General features: G+C 40.1%; 2 protein-coding genes across 2 annotated transcripts; one reads left to right on the forward strand and one right to left on the reverse strand.

Annotated features, from left to right (window-relative positions):
• On the forward strand, window positions 1-2603 carry LOC131301739 (uncharacterized). The gene is made up of 3 exons (XM_058328137.1): window positions 1-222; window positions 1412-1566; window positions 2388-2603. The coding sequence occupies exons 1-3, from the start codon at window positions 144-146 to the stop codon at window positions 2403-2405; spliced, it is 252 nt and encodes an 83-aa protein (XP_058184120.1). The 5' UTR covers window positions 1-143; the 3' UTR covers window positions 2406-2603.
• Window positions 2604-3147: 544 nt separating this feature from the next.
• On the reverse strand, window positions 3148-17942 carry LOC131301738 (glutamate synthase 1 [NADH], chloroplastic-like). Its single transcript, XM_058328136.1, has 22 exons — window positions 17086-17942; window positions 16080-16199; window positions 15277-15390; window positions 14939-15091; window positions 14534-14634; window positions 14281-14377; window positions 13758-13867; window positions 13141-13244; window positions 12795-12974; window positions 12364-12707; window positions 12206-12273; window positions 11641-12110; window positions 10458-11327; window positions 9927-10081; window positions 9475-9636; window positions 7328-8932; window positions 6616-6834; window positions 6227-6495; window positions 5748-6053; window positions 5359-5626; window positions 4351-4608; window positions 3148-3680 (listed from the first exon to the last, which is right to left on the reverse strand). Exons 1-22 carry the CDS (start codon window positions 17443-17445, stop codon window positions 3399-3401), a joined length of 6615 nt encoding a protein of 2204 aa, XP_058184119.1. The 5' UTR covers window positions 17446-17942; the 3' UTR covers window positions 3148-3398.
• Window positions 17943-20872: the final 2930 nt, after the last annotated feature.

The raw sequence follows: 20872 nt of genomic DNA on the forward strand, positions 1-20872 counted from the left end.
TTGTTTGGGCAAAAATGGAAACAAACCAGTGGAGATTTCTATTGGGATGGCAAGTGGGATGAAAGGAATTTTGCCATCGGGTTTATGATTCAAGACAACCTCTTCTTCAATATCCTGAGAGAGAGAGAGAGAGAGAGAGAGAGATGGGTGGAGGAGGGCAAGCGATGAAGAGAATTCCTCGCATCAAATTCCCACAGAGACACCCGAAACCCCCAGCTTCAGGTCTCTCACCTCCCTCTGCCCTTGTCACCTTCCCATCTTCCCCTATACTATGTTTGACTGACTTTTTCCCTTTTTCCCCAATGTAATTTTTTATTTTTTTTTGGCTCCTGGCAATTTTCTTGTCTGATTAAGGTTTGTGCTTCTGAATTATGTTTTAGTTCATGTTTCGAGCTACGGATTTGTGCAAGTTTTGTTGTTTAACTTTCAGCTCATTGGTTGCTACTGCTAAATTTTGTAGACCCCTTCTTGGTGCATCTTTGATTTGTCTACCTTTTACCTGTACTGTTTTTTGGATGATCTTCCAACTATATGGAGCAAACTCTGACAACCTGTTTCGCAGCTTTTAAAGGGGCTGAAATTGCAAGCTGAGATACTGAGATATATGTACTCAGATGGACATGGCAAAATATTCAGCTTTTTTAACATGATTGTGTTATTGAATGGGGAGTGATTTTGCCACTCCCCAAATTGTTAACCGACACTCCCTAGGGGAGTGCGCACTCCCCAAATTGTAAACTTTTAGGGGAGATTGATTTTGGCACTCGCATGGGGAGTGTGGTTAAGAATTTGGGGAGTGGCAAATACTCCCCTATCGAATTTGTTTCAAAATGTGGCAGAGAGCATTTCATGCACATTGTAGGAGATATATCATATATTATGAACTTGAATTACTGTGTATGATGTTTGGTGAATGTTCTACTCAAATGTCAGATACATACCTTGTGTGTCCATACTCAAGTGTGAGTGTCCGACACATGTATTTCGTGAATTTAGAAGTGGCCATGCAATATAGGCATTGACTGCTAACCTCTTGTCATTTTTTGCGTTTAAGTTGTCGAACCTCATTCCTCATTAACTATACCATCCACTATTCTTCATATGGTATTTGCTGGTACCCTGGAGCGCAGACTCTTCTGGAGCATCCTATCCATCTCCCATCCAGTCTTTTCATTGCAAATGCTAGCTTAAGCTTGAATATCTCAAGTTTATACTTTAGTAGATTGTTTCACGCTTTGGATTGATGGGCATTCAGTGTACTTCTAAACTAACATTATAGGTCTTGTTGTGGTAGGCCTTTCAAATGATTTGTCGTGTGCCATTCGTTGAAGTTGGGTTCTCCTATATACGTACCCTCCTCCCAGTTGCACAGTTACCTGAGATGCTTTTGTGCTATATTATCAATGTTCAGGTTCATCCCAAATTCAAGCTGCAGAAAAAGAGTGGGATGCTCAGCAGACAATGTCGGATGTTCCAGCAGCTCCTATTAACACTGCTGTCGGAGGGAAAGCTTCACTCCAGCCGAAGCGCACACCTGTCTCGGAAAGGGAAATAGATGCCATTCTGGTGAGTAACTTCTTTTTTTTACAATATGCACTTTTTCTAGCTGAGGTTGGATCAATTGAATCCAGTCTTAAAACTCTGATCTTGTACATTGAGTTCTTGTTAAGTGTTCTAGCGAAAGTAAGTGTTTGATGATTGGCACAAATATGATAGAATAATGATGATGAAGATTACTAGTTTGAATCTTTATGCTTGACAATCTGGTTCTATAATCAGCAACCCAAGAATGTATTGGATATAAATAAATATTTTTGACCTAAAGGATCTGAAAATAGGTATTCAGGCATTGAGATACTCCATCCTACCTGTCAAAACTCCTCTCCTTTTGTAGATTGGGACTTGTGATGTGAACATGACTGAGATAAAGCCGTTAATGCTTAGTCCGTCAATCATATAGGAATTTTCTGATTAGATCTCTGACCCGTATGCTTCTTTTCTTCTGCTGTGTTTGGATGAGTTTTTGAAAAATTTTTTATGAGAGTAATGATTGGAAGGGGTAATGAGTAGAGAGAGAAATGAGAATAATAATTGGAGATGGGGGTATTGAGTGAAGAGTAATGATTGGAAGTGGGGATATTAAGTGTTTTTTGAGTTGGAAAAAAATTTCCAAATCTTGATCCAAACAAGGCATTTACCTTTTTGTTTAGGAACCTTCTATTGGCAACCCACTGAGTTTAACATAGGTAAACAAAGTGTCCAATACATTTTCACACACTTTTATATGCTTTTTTCACATTTCAATATACTTTTTCAATCTTAAGAACAGCCTAGTGGGCTTTTATCAGCACTTTCCTTTTGTTTATCCCTGCATCTGGCTTTTGCAGTTGGGCGGCTGCTTGTGACTTTCAGATGACATATCAGGAGGGAAGGCAGTGTTTCAACATTTCTTCTATAAATTTAATCCACTCATGTATGTACTGCAAGTTCGACGTAGTGTTCTGTTTTAACCTTGCCTAGAAATTCATAAAGCTATGAATCTGTATTTATCATATGCTGCACAAAACTTGAGCCGGAATGGTGAAATGCAACTTCTTTTAAAAGTTCCATGACTTCCCTCTCTCTTTCTTCCATTTTGGCAGCCACCTGAGCCATTTCATGGTCACCATTGTGCTGAGAAAATGTTTGAGCTTTTACCAATGTACAAAACTTCTTGCAAAAATCCATAAGCATGCAGTTTACATGTTATGATGCTAGGGAGAAGTGAAGGGAAGCTGGATTTAGTTCTGCATTAGAAAGAGCTTTAAGCCCCTTACCAGACCAATTATTTGATGCCCAAATGAGGCTTAGCATTAGACTGGCGTGATGGCCGGGAATTGCAGCTTACATTTCTAGTATACCCCTTCCAAGTATCATAGTAAACAACAGGCTTAACATAAACTAGAATGACATGCATTGAGAATTGTGATTATAGACCCAAAGATCTCCGGTTCTAGGTGCACATAAGACAGCTCGGACAAACCAGTTATCAAAACAAAACTGAGAGGTAATACAGATCACTGTGAGAAGCCTGTTGATCTGACAAACCATTGTGTTGGACGGAATTTACATATCAAATTCTATAATCTGAATAACAAACCACTTGAATTGCTGCAAAATAATTACCATTTCCAGTAAATATCAAAAGAACAAACTGTACAGTATCCCTATCGACCGGCACGTGAGCACCTTTCAAGCAACTCATAAAGAGATTATAAACAAGACAATAATACATAAATAAATAACCATTTAAAAGATTAAAGAATACTACTGAGTACTGACCTATACACAATCACACTTGCAATTGTCCCTTTTTCTTGTAGTGCAGCCACCCCCTATAAGTTATCCAGTTAATTGCTCTATGTACTTACAATCTGTTTTGTGCTCTCTTGTTGCCTCTTGATGGAGTCGTCACCTGGTCTATCTAGCCTGAGTGTGTGGTCTTTTTCTTCTCTCATGAGATAATTGTCAACCTGCGAAGCAGCTTGCCGACCTTCTGAGATGGCCCAAACCACCAGAGACTGGCCTCGCCGGCAATCCCCTGCAGCAAAGACACCTTCAACGTTGGTTGTGAAGTGGCCATACTCTGCTTTGAAGTTTGATCTATTGTCTTGCTCCAAGCCCAGTTTTTCCGATATTATCTGAAGGAAATATGGACCATTAACAGTCAGTTGGAAATAACTTAGCAACATATTTCCTCCTGAATTTCTATACATCACATTTATAGGTAGATATTAACAAGGCAAATATTCACTTTGGGGCACTTGGTCTCAGATTGAAGTGTTACATTTTTTTTGCCAAAAACCTTCAAACTTGACCTTCAACCCTATTTATTGGACTAGACTGATAGTGAAGGGATGTAATCCCATACGATAAACAATCTTACCTGCCTAGCAATGAGAGAATTGATAATGATATTGTATATCCCATGTTTTGTCTCATATTGGAGGGGTGTTTAGTTCTGACAGCAAAGTTCATACTAAATACAGGATATATGGCCATTTGAATTTTAGTTCAACATGATGCTTCAATCCAGCTTCAAGTAATAGTCAATTTCAAGCTTCTATTTCTCAGCAATTTTAGGTAAAAGTAACACTTGACGGTTGAAAAGAATGATAAATTGGTAAGTGAAAAGAATGACAAAACTGCCGATTTTCCCCCGTAATATATTGAACTCTGGTGTAAATGGAATGCATAACGCATTTGAATGGTGTAAGTAGGAAGACAAATTAGCCTAACCATCCACATCACTCTCACTCCTTTGTTTCTGTCCTCACAAAATTTGAGAGAGTAGAAAGTTAGGATACTAACCGATTCGGGACCAAGGAATCCCATAGCTAGTAGTACTAGGTCCGCCTCGATCATCTCTTCAGTGCCTTCGAGTTCCTTAAATTGAAACCTCCCGTCAGCATCCTTCTCCCACTTGACACGTACCACCTCAAGTCCTTTCACAACCCCATTCTCATCTCCCACAAACCGCTTAGTTAATACCTCGTACGACCTAGGGTCTTTCCCAAACTTGGTCGTGGCTTCTTGATGCCCATAGTCTACGCGGAATATGCGAGGCCACTGCAAACCAAAAAGAAAATAAAGGGAACAAATCATCAAATCTAAAATGAGTAGAAAAGGGGGGATTTGATACTGCAAGATTTCCACTTCTCGTGAATTAGAGATGAACTCTTCCATTCAGTCTGTGAAACCCAGTCCTGGACATGCATACCAAAACATCCACCAGTTCTTACAACCTGCTTCACTAGAAATGCTCCAGACTAGAAGGCACCACCCTCTTACAAAAAAAACTTTGCTTTTTTAGACCAATCAAAACATAGTTTGAATTTTCCTTTTAGTTACCATATCATGCAAGTCTTCCGAACTAAGAAATGGAGATGATGCCATGTGGTAAGACCAACCAGGGATTAACTAGGCTAAGTTCTGATCATAGATTACTCCTTGGATTTGTGAAGGGAAAAGAAAAGATAAAGGATCCACAATCAAGCTATGTTACCTTCCCTACCAAGTCAACCAAAAAAAAAGAAAAAAAAGATGTGCATGTCTATGACAATTTTTTCCTACAGATTTTGAGATTGTAGATTTTGCACACTGTATCATTATATGAATCCAAGCTCCAAAGAGCCCCAGGGAAGGAAACTGATAGGTAAAACGAAGAAATAATTCAGCTTCCTGCATCATCTTTTTTTCCTTATCTTCTATATCTTCCCTTTTCCTCCATAAATCCCTCGACCAATCTATGGTCTAAACACAGCACCATATAACTGACATCCTTAGGAATTGTCTTATGCACTGTACAAATGTACAAACCTGTGGCCAAGGGTTGCCTGGAGCCCTGGTTCGAGGAGGCTCAGGAAGGAGCTCTAGATTTACCATGTTGCTACAGCCGTGCCGGATGGATGTTCCTATGCAATCTGTTCCGGTGTCTCCTCCACCAATTACCACTACCTTCTTTCCCTTAGCTGAGATGTACTTACCATCCTCTAGGTTGCTATCAAGCAAACTTTTGGTATTTGCATGAAGAAAATCCATCGCAAAATGGACCCCACATAGCTCCCGTCCGGGTACAGGTAGGTCCCTGTCCCAATTGTTCACTTTCGTTAGCATGTTCAAAAGAAATTTGAAGAGAATTAAAACAATAAAAAGGACATTTTGATGACGTATTTTGTTTCACGTAAGATCAGAGCATAAATATATACCTTGGTTTTGTGGATCCTACAGCTAGAACAATTGCATCATTGTCCTTGCGAAGCTGATCCAGTGAGTACGAAGGATCTTTTCCAACATTAGCATTCACCAAAAAATTAACGCCCTCCTTTGCCATAAGGTCAACCCTTCTTTGAACTATATCAACTTTATCAGCCTTCATGTTAGGAACTCCATACATCATAAGGCCCCCAATTCTATCGGCACGCTCAAACACCGTTACGGTGTGACCCATTCTATTCAACTGATCAGCAGCTGCCATACCAGCGGGCCCACTCCCAACAATAGCAACTTTTTTCCTGTAAGAACAAAGATGTTTAGATTCCAGTTTTCAGATATTTGAAAAGAAGTACCATTCTGCTAATAGGTTATGGATGTAACTACAAAATCCAAGAACCACGACGATATCACCTAAATAACTCTTAGGGGACGACAGGAAATACATGTAGCTATGCAAGGGGTAAAAGCTTACCCAGTTCTTCTGAGGGGAGGTCGTGGAACCATCCATCCTTCCTCAAAAGCCTTATCAATGATAGAGCATTCAATGCTTTTGATAGATACTGGGTTCTCAATAATACCAAGGACGCAAGAACCCTCACAAGGAGCAGGGCACACCCGACCGGTAAACTCTGGGAAGTTATTGGTCTCCAGCAGGCGATCTAATGCTTCACGCCACCTGTTTTGATACACTAACTCATTGAACTCAGGTATTTTATTCCCAAGAGGACATCCCGAATTCTCCTACATTATCGAAAACAAAATCAAGGTACAGAACTGAAAAATGGCAACAGTTTAGGAGGTTTTGAATCATAAGCAAAAATAAAAACAAGAAGACAAAGTGGTGGAATTATTCTTACTCACCTGATGGCAGAAGGGAGTACCGCAATCCATACAGCGAGCGGATTGCGTCTTTAGAAGTGGGCCGGGCTTGGCTTCTTCCATGACCTCTTTCCAGTCATTCATTCTAACATTAGGATCCCTGTACGAGATGCCCTCGCGTTCATATGCAATGAATCCCCCATTTTTTATAGCATTAGGAACTCGTGTTGGCCTCTTTAATTGATCAGCCTCTGCAACTTTCTGCAAATTCCAAAACTCTTATCAGAATAGCTAAGGCCCTTTTATGGGTTACAAGTCATACACAAACAAGTTCTATTCCCAAAAAAAAAAAAAGTCATAAACACGCCACATAGTACATTAGTACCCAATAAAGGGGGAAGTGTTGGTGAGGCTGAGAGGGAATCCAGGGTGTAAAAGTTTTGTTCAAAAATACAAATTTGGAGAGAGTGAGGACAAAATATCTGGACTTCTAACAAATTTAGAGTAACGACGTTTTGCTTTTTTCAGAAAAACAATCATGGGATTACATAATAACATTCACAAAAAAACATCCATTAGAGTGACGTAAAATGTTCTTATAATCTGGAGAAAAAATAAGTTCTAGTCAGAAACATATGCCCAATTGAAGCACTTAATCGAAGGAATTATACGATAACTCTTTAACATATTATTTGATCTGTATGACGGAAATCTCATATCTTGTAAGGAATCTTAGATGAATAAGAGAATTTACCTGCATGACTTTGCCATTTGTGGAGACAGCAGCTAACTTCTTAAGCTCTTCAAATGCATCTTTCTCCAATATCTCCACCTCTTCATGCTCATCAACTTCTTTACTAATCCTTTCTGCACCCTCTCTACCACTTTCCTCTACTTTCATGCTTGAAAGAACCCGCTTATAATCTCTAGGAATGACCTTAACAAATTTGGGTAAAAGGCCATCAAAATCAGAAAGAACTTCTCTGGCTAGTTGGCTGTTTGTGTGACGCTGATGTTGCTGTATCATCATTTTGAGTGTCATAACATCTTCTTCTTCTTCTTCGATTCTATCAAGATCTACCAACTCAAGGTTGCATCGCGTTTCAAACTTGGCATCAACATCAAGAACATAGGCGATTCCCCCACTCATGCCCGCAGCAAAATTCCTCCCAGTTTTCCCAAGCACAACAACAGTTCCACCGGTCATGTACTCACATCCATGATCACCGACACCTTCTACAACTGCTCTAGCCCCAGAATTGCGGACACAGAACCTTTCTGCCGCCATACCGTTAAAATATGCTTCCCCATTTGTTGCCCCATAGAGAGCAACATTACCAATCACAATGTTATCCTTGGGATCAAATCCACTTCCTTTTGGAGGATAGACGACAATTTTGCCACCTGATAGCCCTTTCCCAACATAGTCGTTGCTATCACCTTCAAGCTCAAGTGTGATTCCAGGGCAAAGAAAAGCTCCAAGGCTTTGGCCTGCACTTCCATGGAGTTTGATATGTATGGTATCACCCGGAAGCCCCGCTAAGTGATAGCGCTTCGTCACTTCATGGCTAAGCATGGTTCCAACAGCACGATTCACATTGCAAATTTCAGTTTCAATGTATACAGGAAGACCTCTTTCTATTGCAGTTTTGGACAGAGTTATGAGTTTTTGATCCAAAGCCATTTCTAAACCATGATCTTGTTTCTGTACACAGTACTGGGCGGCCTCTGGGCGGATGTCAGCAGCCGGCCTAAGTAATAGAGAGAGATCAATATTCTTAAGCTTCTCATTGTTTTTTGTCACTTCTCTATCCACTTCAAGCATATCGGAACGACCAATCATTTCATTGATTGTTCGAAATCCAAGCTGAGACATGATTTGTCTCACCTCCTCTGCTAGCATGAAAAAGAAGTTTATAACATGTTCAGGTTCTCCGGCAAATTTCGCTCTTAGTACTGGATCTTGTGTAGCAATGCCAACTGGACAAGTGTTTTTGTGGCACTTCCGCATCATGATGCATCCAAGTGTAATGAGGGGAGCAGTGCTGAAGCCATACTCCTCCGCACCAAGAAGTGCAGCAATGGCCACATCTCTTCCAGTTTTGAGTTGGCCATCTGTTTGGAGGACTGTTCGGCCCCGAAGGTCATTGGCAACTAGTGTTTGGTGAGTTTCGGCGAGACCAAGTTCCCAAGGGAGTCCGGCACTCTTGATGCCAGTCCATCGGGATGCGCCTGTGCCTCCATCGTGACCTGAGATCAATACATGATCTGCATGCCCCTTCACTACCCCACTAGCTATGACTCCCACACCAGCTTCGGATACCAACTTCACACTGATTCGAGCCCCTGGATTGGCGTTCTACATTATTATGGAGAAACAAGTCAGGTATACAGTATACTAGACCAAAAATGTATGCTCAGTTAGTATCTATCAATGGGGTTTCAACACAACCGTAGCACTGTGTCATCGCCTTAACAATCTGCCATTTGTGCACAGTGAACCCCATTATGCAGATGTACCAGTTAGTGGGATCAGGGAAATTAATTGATTATGTTTATATGATGGGTGCAATGCACACATGGTAGTTTGTTACACCACTTTAGCATCAGAATGTGATGCAATGGTTACATCGAAAATTTAAAGGGTGTCTGGGAATGGTATATTGGTTACAGACCTAAATTTTGGAATTATGTGCCAAAAAATGATGTACTCAGACACAAACCCACAACATAGAGGTTAGTATGCTGAGTTTTTTACCACTGAACCGGTTGACAGACATGGATATATATACACACAGAAGCAGCTTATAAGGCTTGTAATGAGATCGACATCATAATGCCGCAATATAGTACTCGATAAAAACTTTAAGAAGAAGAAGCAGTACAGCACTTGCAACTTACCTTAAGATCATGAATCAACTGAGCAAGGTCTTCAATCGAGTAGATATCGTGATGGGGAGGTGGGCTGATTAATCCCACCCCAGGAGTGGAATTCCTAGTGGCAGCAATGTCTCCAATAACCTTGTGGCCAGGAAGTTCACCACCTTCACCAGGCTTGGCCCCCTATGCAAATTTTAAGACAACATTAGATACAAATCCAATGCACATAAAGAAACAATTTCAGTTAATATTTGACCTCACCAAATGCCAAAGGTAGGTATCAGTTAGAGATGCAAAGGCACCCAGAGGTGCTTTGCAGACACAGCATCATCTGTCCATGAACATAAATTCATAACCATGAAGAAGAGCTGGTCCAATTGGAATAGACTGACTAATGGGGATATATGAGCAGTTACGAAAGAAACATTAACCTAGAAGACACTATGGAGTTCTAGTGAGGGTTCGAAATATACCTGTGCCATTTTTATCTGTAGCTCATCGGCATTTGTGAGGTAATAACTGGAAACCCCGAATCTTCCGCTTGCAACCTGCTTAATAGCACTCCGCTTCGGATTCATTGAACCATCTGGAAGAGGCTCCATACGAGTTGGATTCTCACCTCCCTCACCTAGAAATAAGTTACAAGAAAATAAGTGCAAGGAAAAAAGAACATGGCAACAAATCCATACCCTTTTGACAAGCAAATGTTGTTCCAGAAACAGCTACTGGAAGGCTACGAAATTTGTGGAGAAGCAAAGTACACAAAATTGGCCAACCAGTATAAATAAAACCACCACTACATAAATGGATCTTGAAGGAGAGCACTGGAGTAGGAAAAATCCAAAGAAAGAATGAACTATTTAGTTCAAAACCACATTCCACAAAGTGTAGAGTGATATTTTGGACATTAAAAGGAAGAGAAAAAGGAGTCATTATAGCAGAAGAATGGTAATTCGGCGACATAAATAACCCTGAATTTTTTTTAATAACGGCATACCGCATACCTGTATTTGACTTTCCCCCAATCCTGTTCATAGCAATGGCGAGGGTGGTATGTGCCTCCAAGGATATGGATCCGTAACTCATGGCTCCAGTACAAAACCGCTTCACAATCTCACTTGCTGGTTCCACTTCGTCTAAAGGAACTCTCACATCAACCTTTTTAAATTTCAAAAGCCCCCTCAAATTGCAAGTTTTATTCAATTCTTGTATGCGCTTGGAGTATTCTTCATAGGCCGCCACGCTATTACCCCTGGCAGCCTCTTGCAACTTGGCTATAGCAAGGGGGTCGTTTAGGTGAGCCTCACCACCTTTCCGCCAATGGTAATCCCCAGGATTAGGCAACGATACAGCCTCAGCACTTCCAGGAGGAAAGGCCCGCATAGGAAATCCCTGCTCGTGTAAATGAAGAGCGTCAAGGGCAAGCGCTTCAAATGTTGCTCCCTCAACTCTGCTTGGAGTTCCAGCAAAGCACCTATCCGTCACTTCTGATGAAAGACCAACTGCCTCAAAAATCTGTGCACCTTTGTATGATGCCAAAGTTGATATACCCATTTTGGCAAGAACTTTCATCATTCCATAGTTGCTTGCCTTGAAGTACTTCTTGACCAGCTCATCCTTTGAGTGGAACTCACCAGTTGGTTTGGGTGGAATCTTTCCATCAACCTGCAGTCTCCAAATTGCTTCTATGGCCAAATAAGGGCATATAGCATCTGCACCAAATCCAACCAGTGTACAAAAATGGTGCACTTCACGGGGCTCAGCGGATTCAACAAGTAACCCAATTCGAGTGCGTTCAAGCTTTTTAACCAGATGTTGATGGACAGCACCAACAGCCAAAAGGGAACTTACAGCAACTCGTTTCGACGAGAAGGCTACACAGTTGGACAAAGTACAACTTAGTAATGTGGTACACCAATAATGTTTACCTACAATTCTACTGCCTACGTCGGTGCATCCCATTTTAGAAGATACAACATTCATTCGATGATTTTGAAAACTTTGTCTATCGATTGGTGGGAAAATATTTTAGTATCTCTTTCTGAAAATATACTTGTTGACCCGATTAAAGGGCACGACTGCCCGAAAAGAATAACTAAGTGGGACATATGGAGAATAAAAGAGTGAAGGATAACGGGACATAGTGTTCCATAATTTTCAGGTCAATCCTAGTCCAGGATATATTACCTCTGTCAGAAAGCACCAGCGTCTTATAACCCTCTTTAATTGCATCATGAGCTTCTGAACAGATCCTAGTCAGGGTCTCCTCCAACCCCTTTGTACCACGGTCTTTGGAATACGTTATATCAATGACTTTGCTACGCCAGCCTCTATAGTTCATCTTTTTAATTGCTTCCATTTGTTCAGTGGTTACAAGGGGACCTTTTAGCGAGAGGCGATGACATTGGTCTTCAGTAGTCTCAGTAAGATCACCTTCTGGACCAATCATGCACTCCATGGAGGTGACTATCTTCTCCCGAATAGGATCAATAGGGGGATTGGTAACTTGAGCAAACATCTGCTTGAAATACTCAAATGTGAGTTTTTCTCTGTCTGACATCACCGCCAAGGGAGCATCATTCCCCATTGAACCAAGGGCCTCAATTCCATCCTTTGCCATAGGAAGTAGTAGCATCTCCAAGGATTCAATAGTGTACCTGCATAAGAAGGCTAGCAATTAAATTCACTTCCCCATAAGCTTGCACGTGAAAAATAATCCATAAAGCAATAGCAGTGCAAAAGAGAAAAATACCCAAAAGCCTTTAACGGAGCCAACAAACCATGAATACCCATGTTTTCCATGTCGTCATCATTAGATGCCTGGTTACATACCACAAAAAATTAGGACTAATGAGAAATTCCCACAAAAAATAAATAAATAAAAGGGTGAGAAAGACAAGTTACACTCACTTGAACAACTCCTGCAATGGCCTGAGGAAGCATCTCGGATTCTCTAACTGATTCTACAATGTCTTTCAACTCTATCTTTTGCCTTTTAAGCCACTCTCCATATGGTCTTGCAAGTGAATACTGCTGTTTCAGTGCTTCATCATCTACAACAACATGGTTCTCAAAATCCACCAGAAGCATCATGCCAGGGTTAAGTCTTCCTTTCCTGGACACATCTTCAGGTGGAATATCAACTACTCCTACTTCACTTGCCATTATAACTCGTCCACTGTGAGTAACATAAAATCGACCAGGACGCAGTCCATTGCGATCCAGTGTAGCTCCAAGATAGCGGCCATCAGTAACTGCATACTGTTTCCGTGAGCACAAACCAAAGGTTGCAGGGGAACCAACTCAATGTGAAAATCAAAAGGTCTTTTTGGAACTCTTACATGATATCAAAGCGGGGCCATCCCACGGTTCCATAAGTGCTGAAAAGTACTCATACAAGGCTTTCCGATGAGGATCCATGTTCTTGTCATTTTGCCAGGCTTCTGGGATCATCATCATGATAGCTTCTGGAATACTTCTACCAGCTCGAACCAAAAGCTCAAGGACGCCATCAAAAGCCCCTGGAAAAAGAGGGAAACTTAGAAACAAGATAATCAGAATAATTCAAACAACCGCCAAAAGTGAGTGGCTATATCTCTTCTCCTTGAATCGGCAAACATGGATCATGTTGGACGCCTGTGTATATGGGTCTATGGAATAAAAAAAAAAAATATTTCGAATCCAAACCTGAATCAGACGAGCTGGTGTCTACAATAGGTAAAAGCTTCTTCATCTCATCCTTTGACAAGCCAAGCTCCTTGCACTTCAGAAGACCCTCGCGTGCCTTCATCCTAAATTGTTATCATAAACATCAATCAATTGTTTCAGACTAAGCGGACCTTTCCTTAGGTTATCTAATGGTTACTTCTGGTTTTTACTCAAGTCCGCTGGGGAACACATTGCATGTATTGACCTCCTGTCCTCCTTTTAATCAGATGTTCCTATTTGAACTTTGCTGGTATTGCAACAAGGTTTGTCTGTGATATCAGTAAGGTCAAACTAAGCGGCAAATTTGGTTCTTTGATGCTGCCGCCCGCATCACTTTCCATGCATATAATAGTCAGGCAAGTATTTGATTGTCTGCATTACTTTTGGAGACAAGAAAATTGGACATATCGTAATCAATTCCACTGGTTTGGCCCCAGGGAATCCAACAAACAACCAAGGTTATCATAATTCCATTAGTCAAATCAGGTCATTAGTGTTCACATCCCTCGGCAATCAAATCAAAACCACCACACTTTATCCACGACAAGGAAATGGGATCATAAGAACAATACATGAACTAGTTCTCAAGAACTTACCAGTTCACATTTCCCCGAAGTGTGTTAATTTCACCATTATGACCTAAGACACGCATGGGCTGAGCACGGTCCCAGCTAGGAAATGTGTTTGTTGAGAATCGAGAGTGTATCTGCACCAAAAAAAGGTCCATAACTTTCAGTCTCAATCCCATCAACATTCCAGACAATATGGAACCTAACTTTACACATGCAAACATGGTAACATAGTGTGACACCAAACCATGGAAACCCTAAATACTTTCGACTCAACACCACTACTTTTGTGTAAGTTTATCCTCAAGAACTGCTCACATGGAACGCTTGACGAAGTTTTTGCGGGCACAATATACTTGGTAATGAGGCTCCTTACCAACTCGAGCATAGAGTCCAATAGACATCCAAATTCTATTACTTAAGGGAGCGGAAGAACTTAAGAGATCATTCCTCAACCCCGCATCTCTTCAGTTAACCTGTAGTCCCATGCTGCTTGTTGAAGTGTAGAGTCAGTGGACAAAGAAGAAAAGCGACAAGGAAATATATTTACCAAGGCCATGTAGCTCATAAACCTTTCATTGCCAAGATCTGCATAATAGTATTCCATCAACTGGTCGGGCTTCAACTGGCCTTTATATACAACGGTCCTGAAAAAGAAAAACACAAGTAGAAAGGCAATTATTTTTGTTTGGGGATATGGAGATTCTTACTGCAACAATGTACTCTGGCTGCAGAGCAGCGGCCAACTAAGATTTTAAAATTCCACAGAAACAATAAGGCTTTCTGAAAGGGAAAACAAAAACCTTGAGGAAAGTGAGCATATATAGAAGTCCCTCACGCCACCATGTTGGAGGTTTAATGCAGCTCGGATAGCTACCATTGAAATTCTCCTTAATTTGTACAACTATCATAATAAAAAGAAAAAACAAAATGTTTATAAGGCTGCAGAAGTTTAAGCAATTATATCAAAAAGATGACATAATAATTAGAGTAACATGCAAGTTCTGCTCCTTGAATCAATTGAAGTGCTTAAACTACTGCAGTGATGCTTCTTGATCAAGGGAAACTTCTTCTTTTTTCATGTGATTAACCCCCCAAAAAAACTCTATTCATGTCCGACAACCATGACTTATATACTATAACAACTATATAGACCTCCAAAAGGTGAAAAAAAAACCTCAGAATTTTCTTTATAGATCACTCACTACCTGTTGCTCAAAATCGGCTTTTGACTTGGGAGTGGGCGTAAGAAACACTTGCTCAATAACAGGTTCGGTCTGCAAAGCAGAATTTCCCAATCCTGAGTTATTTGTGGGGACAGAGCGCCAGCCAAGGACAGTGTGTCCTAGTGACTCTGCAACCTAGAAATACAATGACAGATTTCTTAGGAGACAAAACTCAAAAAAACCAAAACATGCTTGTATAGGAAACGCAAAGTAAGAATGTATTCGAGCTAATCTCAGCTATGCAATTACATATCTGTTCCATGTACACTTGCAAGTGTGAGAGAGAATACAAGCTGAACATAAATTGATGCTCAAATTACCTTAGCAAATACAATCTTGCTTTGCTCCCTTCGCTTTTCAGACGTAGGCAAGAAGAACATGCCCACGGCATATTCCGCTGCCGGTGGTAGCTCAAAGCCCACATCTTTGGCAACCTATTGCATGGTGACCCGACAACAAATCAAAACAATAGTTGCATAAATCAGTTAGAGGGACTTTGGGACGCAAATAGTAACAAAATCAAGCAAAACCAATAGAATTCGGCCTTACAGAGTTCAACAATCCAAATAAATATGTAATAGTTCCCTGAGACAACGTTAAGGGAAACTGACGGCCAAGGACGTGTTTGATAATTAATACCCGCCAAGGGCATTTTCAGCATTAACAAATGTTCTCAGCCGTAATTTTCCCCAACGTTAATTGTGGTAATTGTCTTTCTCTATTGTATGGTCATTCTCTTTGTTTCCTTCTTCATGGTTTCAATCATGATAAAATAAAGCCATAATGAACACATCCATCAGATATAAAAGTACCAGAAACCAGAAAAACTGATGTCAGATTAATGTACCTGTCTTCAAATGAATTTTTTTTTCTTTCCAAACTAACAGTCCTCTCTTTATTCCTTTTTTAGGTGTTCATTCATTATAAAATAAATACATAACTAACCCTTCCTATAGATTTCAAAGAACAACAAAATCTTCTTAAATGCTCTTAGTTATGTCATTTTCCTTGTTTACTTTTCTGGTGTTCATTAACGATAGAATGAAAAAACAACTATCCCAAATCAAATACTGTAATGGACTACCAAACACCAGCCAAATGAGATAGTATTAAATTGATGTACCTCCTTGTAGAAGTCGTGAGGAAGAGCGACTAGAATACCAGCCCCATCACCAGTATTGGTTTCGCAACCACAAGCACCTCTGTGGGACATCCTTACCAACATCTCCACCGCATCCGTCACCTTCCAAATCACAAGAAAAACAAGTGAACATTGGTCCGGCTGAATTTCACGGACATAAAAATGTGCATACTGTACAATAGCACACAAACTCCAAACAACTTTCATAGCTTCTCTCACCACAGAATTCGAAAAATCCAAAAAGAAAACAGAAAAAAAGAACATAGAAAAGAGAGTAACAATGTGAAGTTTTATTTAACCAGCACAAACTTTCCTAAGAATTCTCTCACAGTAAATCTTACAGCACACGCCCCTTTGCACCTAACATTCACGCCAAAATTTCATAATGTCTTACTATACTTACCGTGTATTTATTTCTTTAGTTTAATGTTGGATCCCTCCAAGAAATCTCACATGATATATATATATATATATATATAAAAAGCTAGGTCTCACTTTACCAGGTCGAAGACTAGTTTCCGTCTCAAGTCAATTCATCACCTCCTCAATCCATATCTCCCCGTGCTATCTGACTATAGGTGGAGTATCCCACTTTCCACATGGATTACCTAAACCGCTCAAACTCGGTAATATAATCTACAACCCTAAACTCGATTAATATGAAAATGCTAAAAACAGCTCACTAGCTTGTTATTAAAGTTGAAAAAGTGTATTAAAATGTGTGAAAAATATACGGAATTGAGTGAAAGTTCTTTGAAAAAATATAAAAGGTGTATTGGGGTACGGTTTTTTTTTCCCCCATACAATTTGTTAGCTTATTGCCAGCACCCTAATTAATATTTAATACCCTATAGAGGCTACCCACCCCCAACTGCCAGTTCGTTTTCTAAAGAAAGGTCACAACTGACAATATACCTTTTTTGCCAAAATTAAATCTGAGCAACAAATAATAAACATGAATATATGAATTATGTTTTGCGTTGAGTACCGTTTTCCGGCTGCTTTCTCCGGATAACTCAGCGACGAATCCAACCCCACACGAATCCTTATCAAACGAAGGATCGTACAGACCGAGAGGCTTCTCCGGCACCAGCGACAATGCCGATCGCACCATCACCACTCTCAGCTTCGGATCCCGTCCCGGACCCTCCGATTTCCATACATGTAACAGTCTCTCGCCACCCGACGCTCGCAGCCGTGTTCCGTACAATCTGCTCTCCGAAACATTAGTAGCCCGATTTTTGACAACAGAAACACGACGCGAGCCTCTCAGAGGCACCACGTTCAATTGGCAATTCGCAAACGGGTTGCTTCGCGTTTGATGAACAAAACTCGAAGCCGCCGACATTATTTATAGAAATCAATCCCAACGCACGATCATAGAAATTTTACACCTTTATCCGGAAAATAATTGGCGAAGCTCCAAGCTTTCCCGGCAAATTAACGATTTTGCTTAATGGGAATGTAAATGGCAAGAAGGATCAGCGAAACCAGAGGAAAAGACCTGAGCAAGGAAGGTAAACGTCGTGGAATGGGCGATCTGGAGCTGTGAAATCCGAAATTTTGTAATTATTATGAGATGGTTACCCAATATGATAGTATGACTTATCTATTTGCGGCCAGTCCTTATCCGTTTGCGGAGCTCTACGAGACTTGAGTTACGGAGAAGAACGCAACCGACAACCGAAAGAGAGAGAGAGAGAGAGAGAGAGAGAGAGAGAGATGCGATTAGAGAAGGCGAGAGAGAGGGGGTGAAAGAAACTGATGATGGGCGGAGAGAGGGAGGTAGGTGGTTTCGGTTTTATAGAGGGAGAAAGAGAGTGTGGTGTTTGTTGGGGGTGTGACATGTGAGGTGGCGAGGCGGGAGGGGTGGGTGAAAGATGAAGGACGCTGCTACTGGTACAGCGGCTGCTGTACAGCAGCCAGCAGCCGCGTACATATCACTTTTGTGCCCATTTTGAATTTTGCAAAGATGATTAGAGCCACTCATTTTGTTTAAAATACTTCGTTTAGGGTTCCTGTAAAAAATCATTTCAATCCGATATCGGGAAGGGTGTTTACGAATCATCCAACTTTGCTTCAAAATTGGCATGAGTGGCTCCGATCATTTTTGCGGGACTTGAGATGGGCACAAAAGTGATCTGTACGCGGCTGCTGTACTGTAAAAAATCATTTCAATCCGATATCGGGAAGGGTGTTTACGAATCATCCAACTTTGTTTCAAAATTAGCATGAGTGGCTCCGATCATCTTTGCGGGACTTGAGATGGGCACAAAAGTGATCTGTACGCGGCTGCTGTACAGCAGCCGCTGTACCAGTAGCATTTCTGATGAAAGATTACAAAAAGCAATCATTCTACCTCCACACCCACTTACACACCCAATTACATATCCACATTTATAATAGGAGTGGAGCCCGTACACACTACACACCCTGTATGTGTGGGACCTATCCCTATTATAAGTATGAATGTGTAAGTGGATGTGTAGATGGGTGTAGAGTTAGAATTTTTCTTACAAAAAGTATAGGATTGCCGCACGGCACACCGCATGTGGGGTCCACCTGGAATCCAAAAAAATAAAAAAAAATACTAAGTTTTAAAATATTTATTTATAAAATTCCATAAAAAATCAACTCCATAAAATTATTAATTAAATTTATTTTAAATTCGTAAGAACGAAACTGTACAATTAAACACAGTTAGAACAAAATATTTGGGGAGATTTCCTTTGTCTGTTCAAAATGTCGTAACAACTCCAAACTCTCGGTTGAGTGACACGTGTATTTTGTACTCCGTCTGCCACGTGACAGCCAAGCTCATGGTGGGTCCTGAAATTCTCTGCTTTTTATACTCTCTTCTTTTTAAATTGAGAGTTCATTTTGAAAAATCCAACTACTCCTATTTAAGAAAATATGTAATAATATACCTATAATGTCTATTATTTTCATTATTACTCTTTCATTCTAACTATTTTTTAACACTTATATTCACATGTGAGAGGCATTTATTAAAAAATTACCAAAATTTTTCTTTCATTTTTGGAAAAGAATCTTCATTTTAGAACAACTCAAAATAAAATAATGATCTCTCAATTTATCACAAAGAGAGTAGCTGGTTTAATTGCCATGCTGACTATTTGGCTGGGACGAATTGGGGGCCGTTAAAGCCTAACTGCAACTTTGTTCGATTCCGCTGGTAAAGACACCATTTTCTCAACTCAAACTCAAAATAAATAAACTCCCTTATCGTTTAATAATACGACTAAAAATGGTGTGATTCGTAAAGGGATGAAATTAGAATGGAATTCACGACAACAAGGGATTGTCATTACCTCCTCTAAATTCACATCTAAGACATCCTGAAGTAGGGCATAGAAACACACAAGTCAGTTGTGACGCACCGCCTCTGAAAGTTTCAGGTAGTAGTCGATTGGCCTGAGGGCGGTTGAGACCCATGCGGAGGTTGTCTGATCAGTAGTACTTTCTTGTTTGTTATTTTCACAATTTGCAATTGCTTTCGATCTTAGTCCGGACAGGATCTAGGAGAAAGTAGTGGTAACATTGTGGCGTTGTTAGTAAGCTCCGCCTCCGTGTTAGTTATTCTTATTCCATGGGCATCCCTAGATCATGTTCAAAGGAACAATCAAGAACCAGAATACATAAAGGTAAGATAATAAATTTTTTATACCGTCAGTGTAAATATTTGTTTCATTCAAATCAATTACATCGCGTCACGTTGCAAAACAATGGTTTCAATCAATAAAATATAGCAACGTAGCGCAATATAATTAATTTCAATGAAACAAATGTTTATACCAGCGGTGTAAATAATTTATTTTCTAAAGCTAATTGCATAAAATAGATTAATAAAATACTACTCCTACTACTACTATAAAGGCAGTTGACTGACGTTTAGAATCCGATTACTTTAATGGATACAGCCATCTCTGTGGATTCTCTTCGTTTTTTTCTTCTTTTTTTTTTTTTGTTTTGTTGTCCAAGCGGTAATACAATCATAAAAATTAGTACTATATAAAACCAAAAACTTTAAACCAATCCCTAGTCCCATTAGGGAAAGAAATAATCACAAGAAATACTAACGTAATAACAATCATACACACAGATGGAGAAATTCAAACTCTTGACCTTTTAGTTAGTGACATGCAAGAGTCCTAACCAACTAAGTTAACTCGAGAAAATAAGAGTTTTCATTCCAGTTACATGATAGATAAATAAAATGTCATGTACGTGACCCCAAAGAGTTAGTTCGGTTTTGGTTGGTAGGTTTGTACCCTGCACAGTTGACCAGGATTAGATTCTTGCGGTCAGGCCTCAAAAAAAGAAGTTTCTTGCAAATTACCTAGTCCTGGTGCGGATGACTTGGCTTTGACTGAATCGCAGAGGAGATTAGTTGAGGTTCGCTTGAGCTGACTCGTATAGGCTGACCGTTAATAAAAAAAATAGAAGTAGAATAAAATGTCATGCGGGGCAGATCTAGGCTGGGTATAAATATTTTGACAGCTAAGAACAGTTGTAAGATATTGAAATAGAATGTTTTAGTACAGTTGATGGGAGTCTGGCACCATTTTCTTCTTCTTTTATTAATAATCCACGAATTATGTTTGTGTTGAAAAAGAAAATAAACCTTGTGCATTAGACAATTAATTGAAAATTATGAGACAGAATTAGTTGATAAATAATCTTATTTGGCATTCACAGAGAAATTTAATTATGTGACCGAATTCACCTCATTACGTGAAGCCATGGCCTCTTGT

The sequence above is a fragment of the Rhododendron vialii genome, chromosome 9a (assembly GCF_030253575.1).
Source record: "Rhododendron vialii isolate Sample 1 chromosome 9a, ASM3025357v1".
NCBI lineage: Eukaryota > Viridiplantae > Streptophyta > Magnoliopsida > Ericales > Ericaceae > Rhododendron > Rhododendron vialii.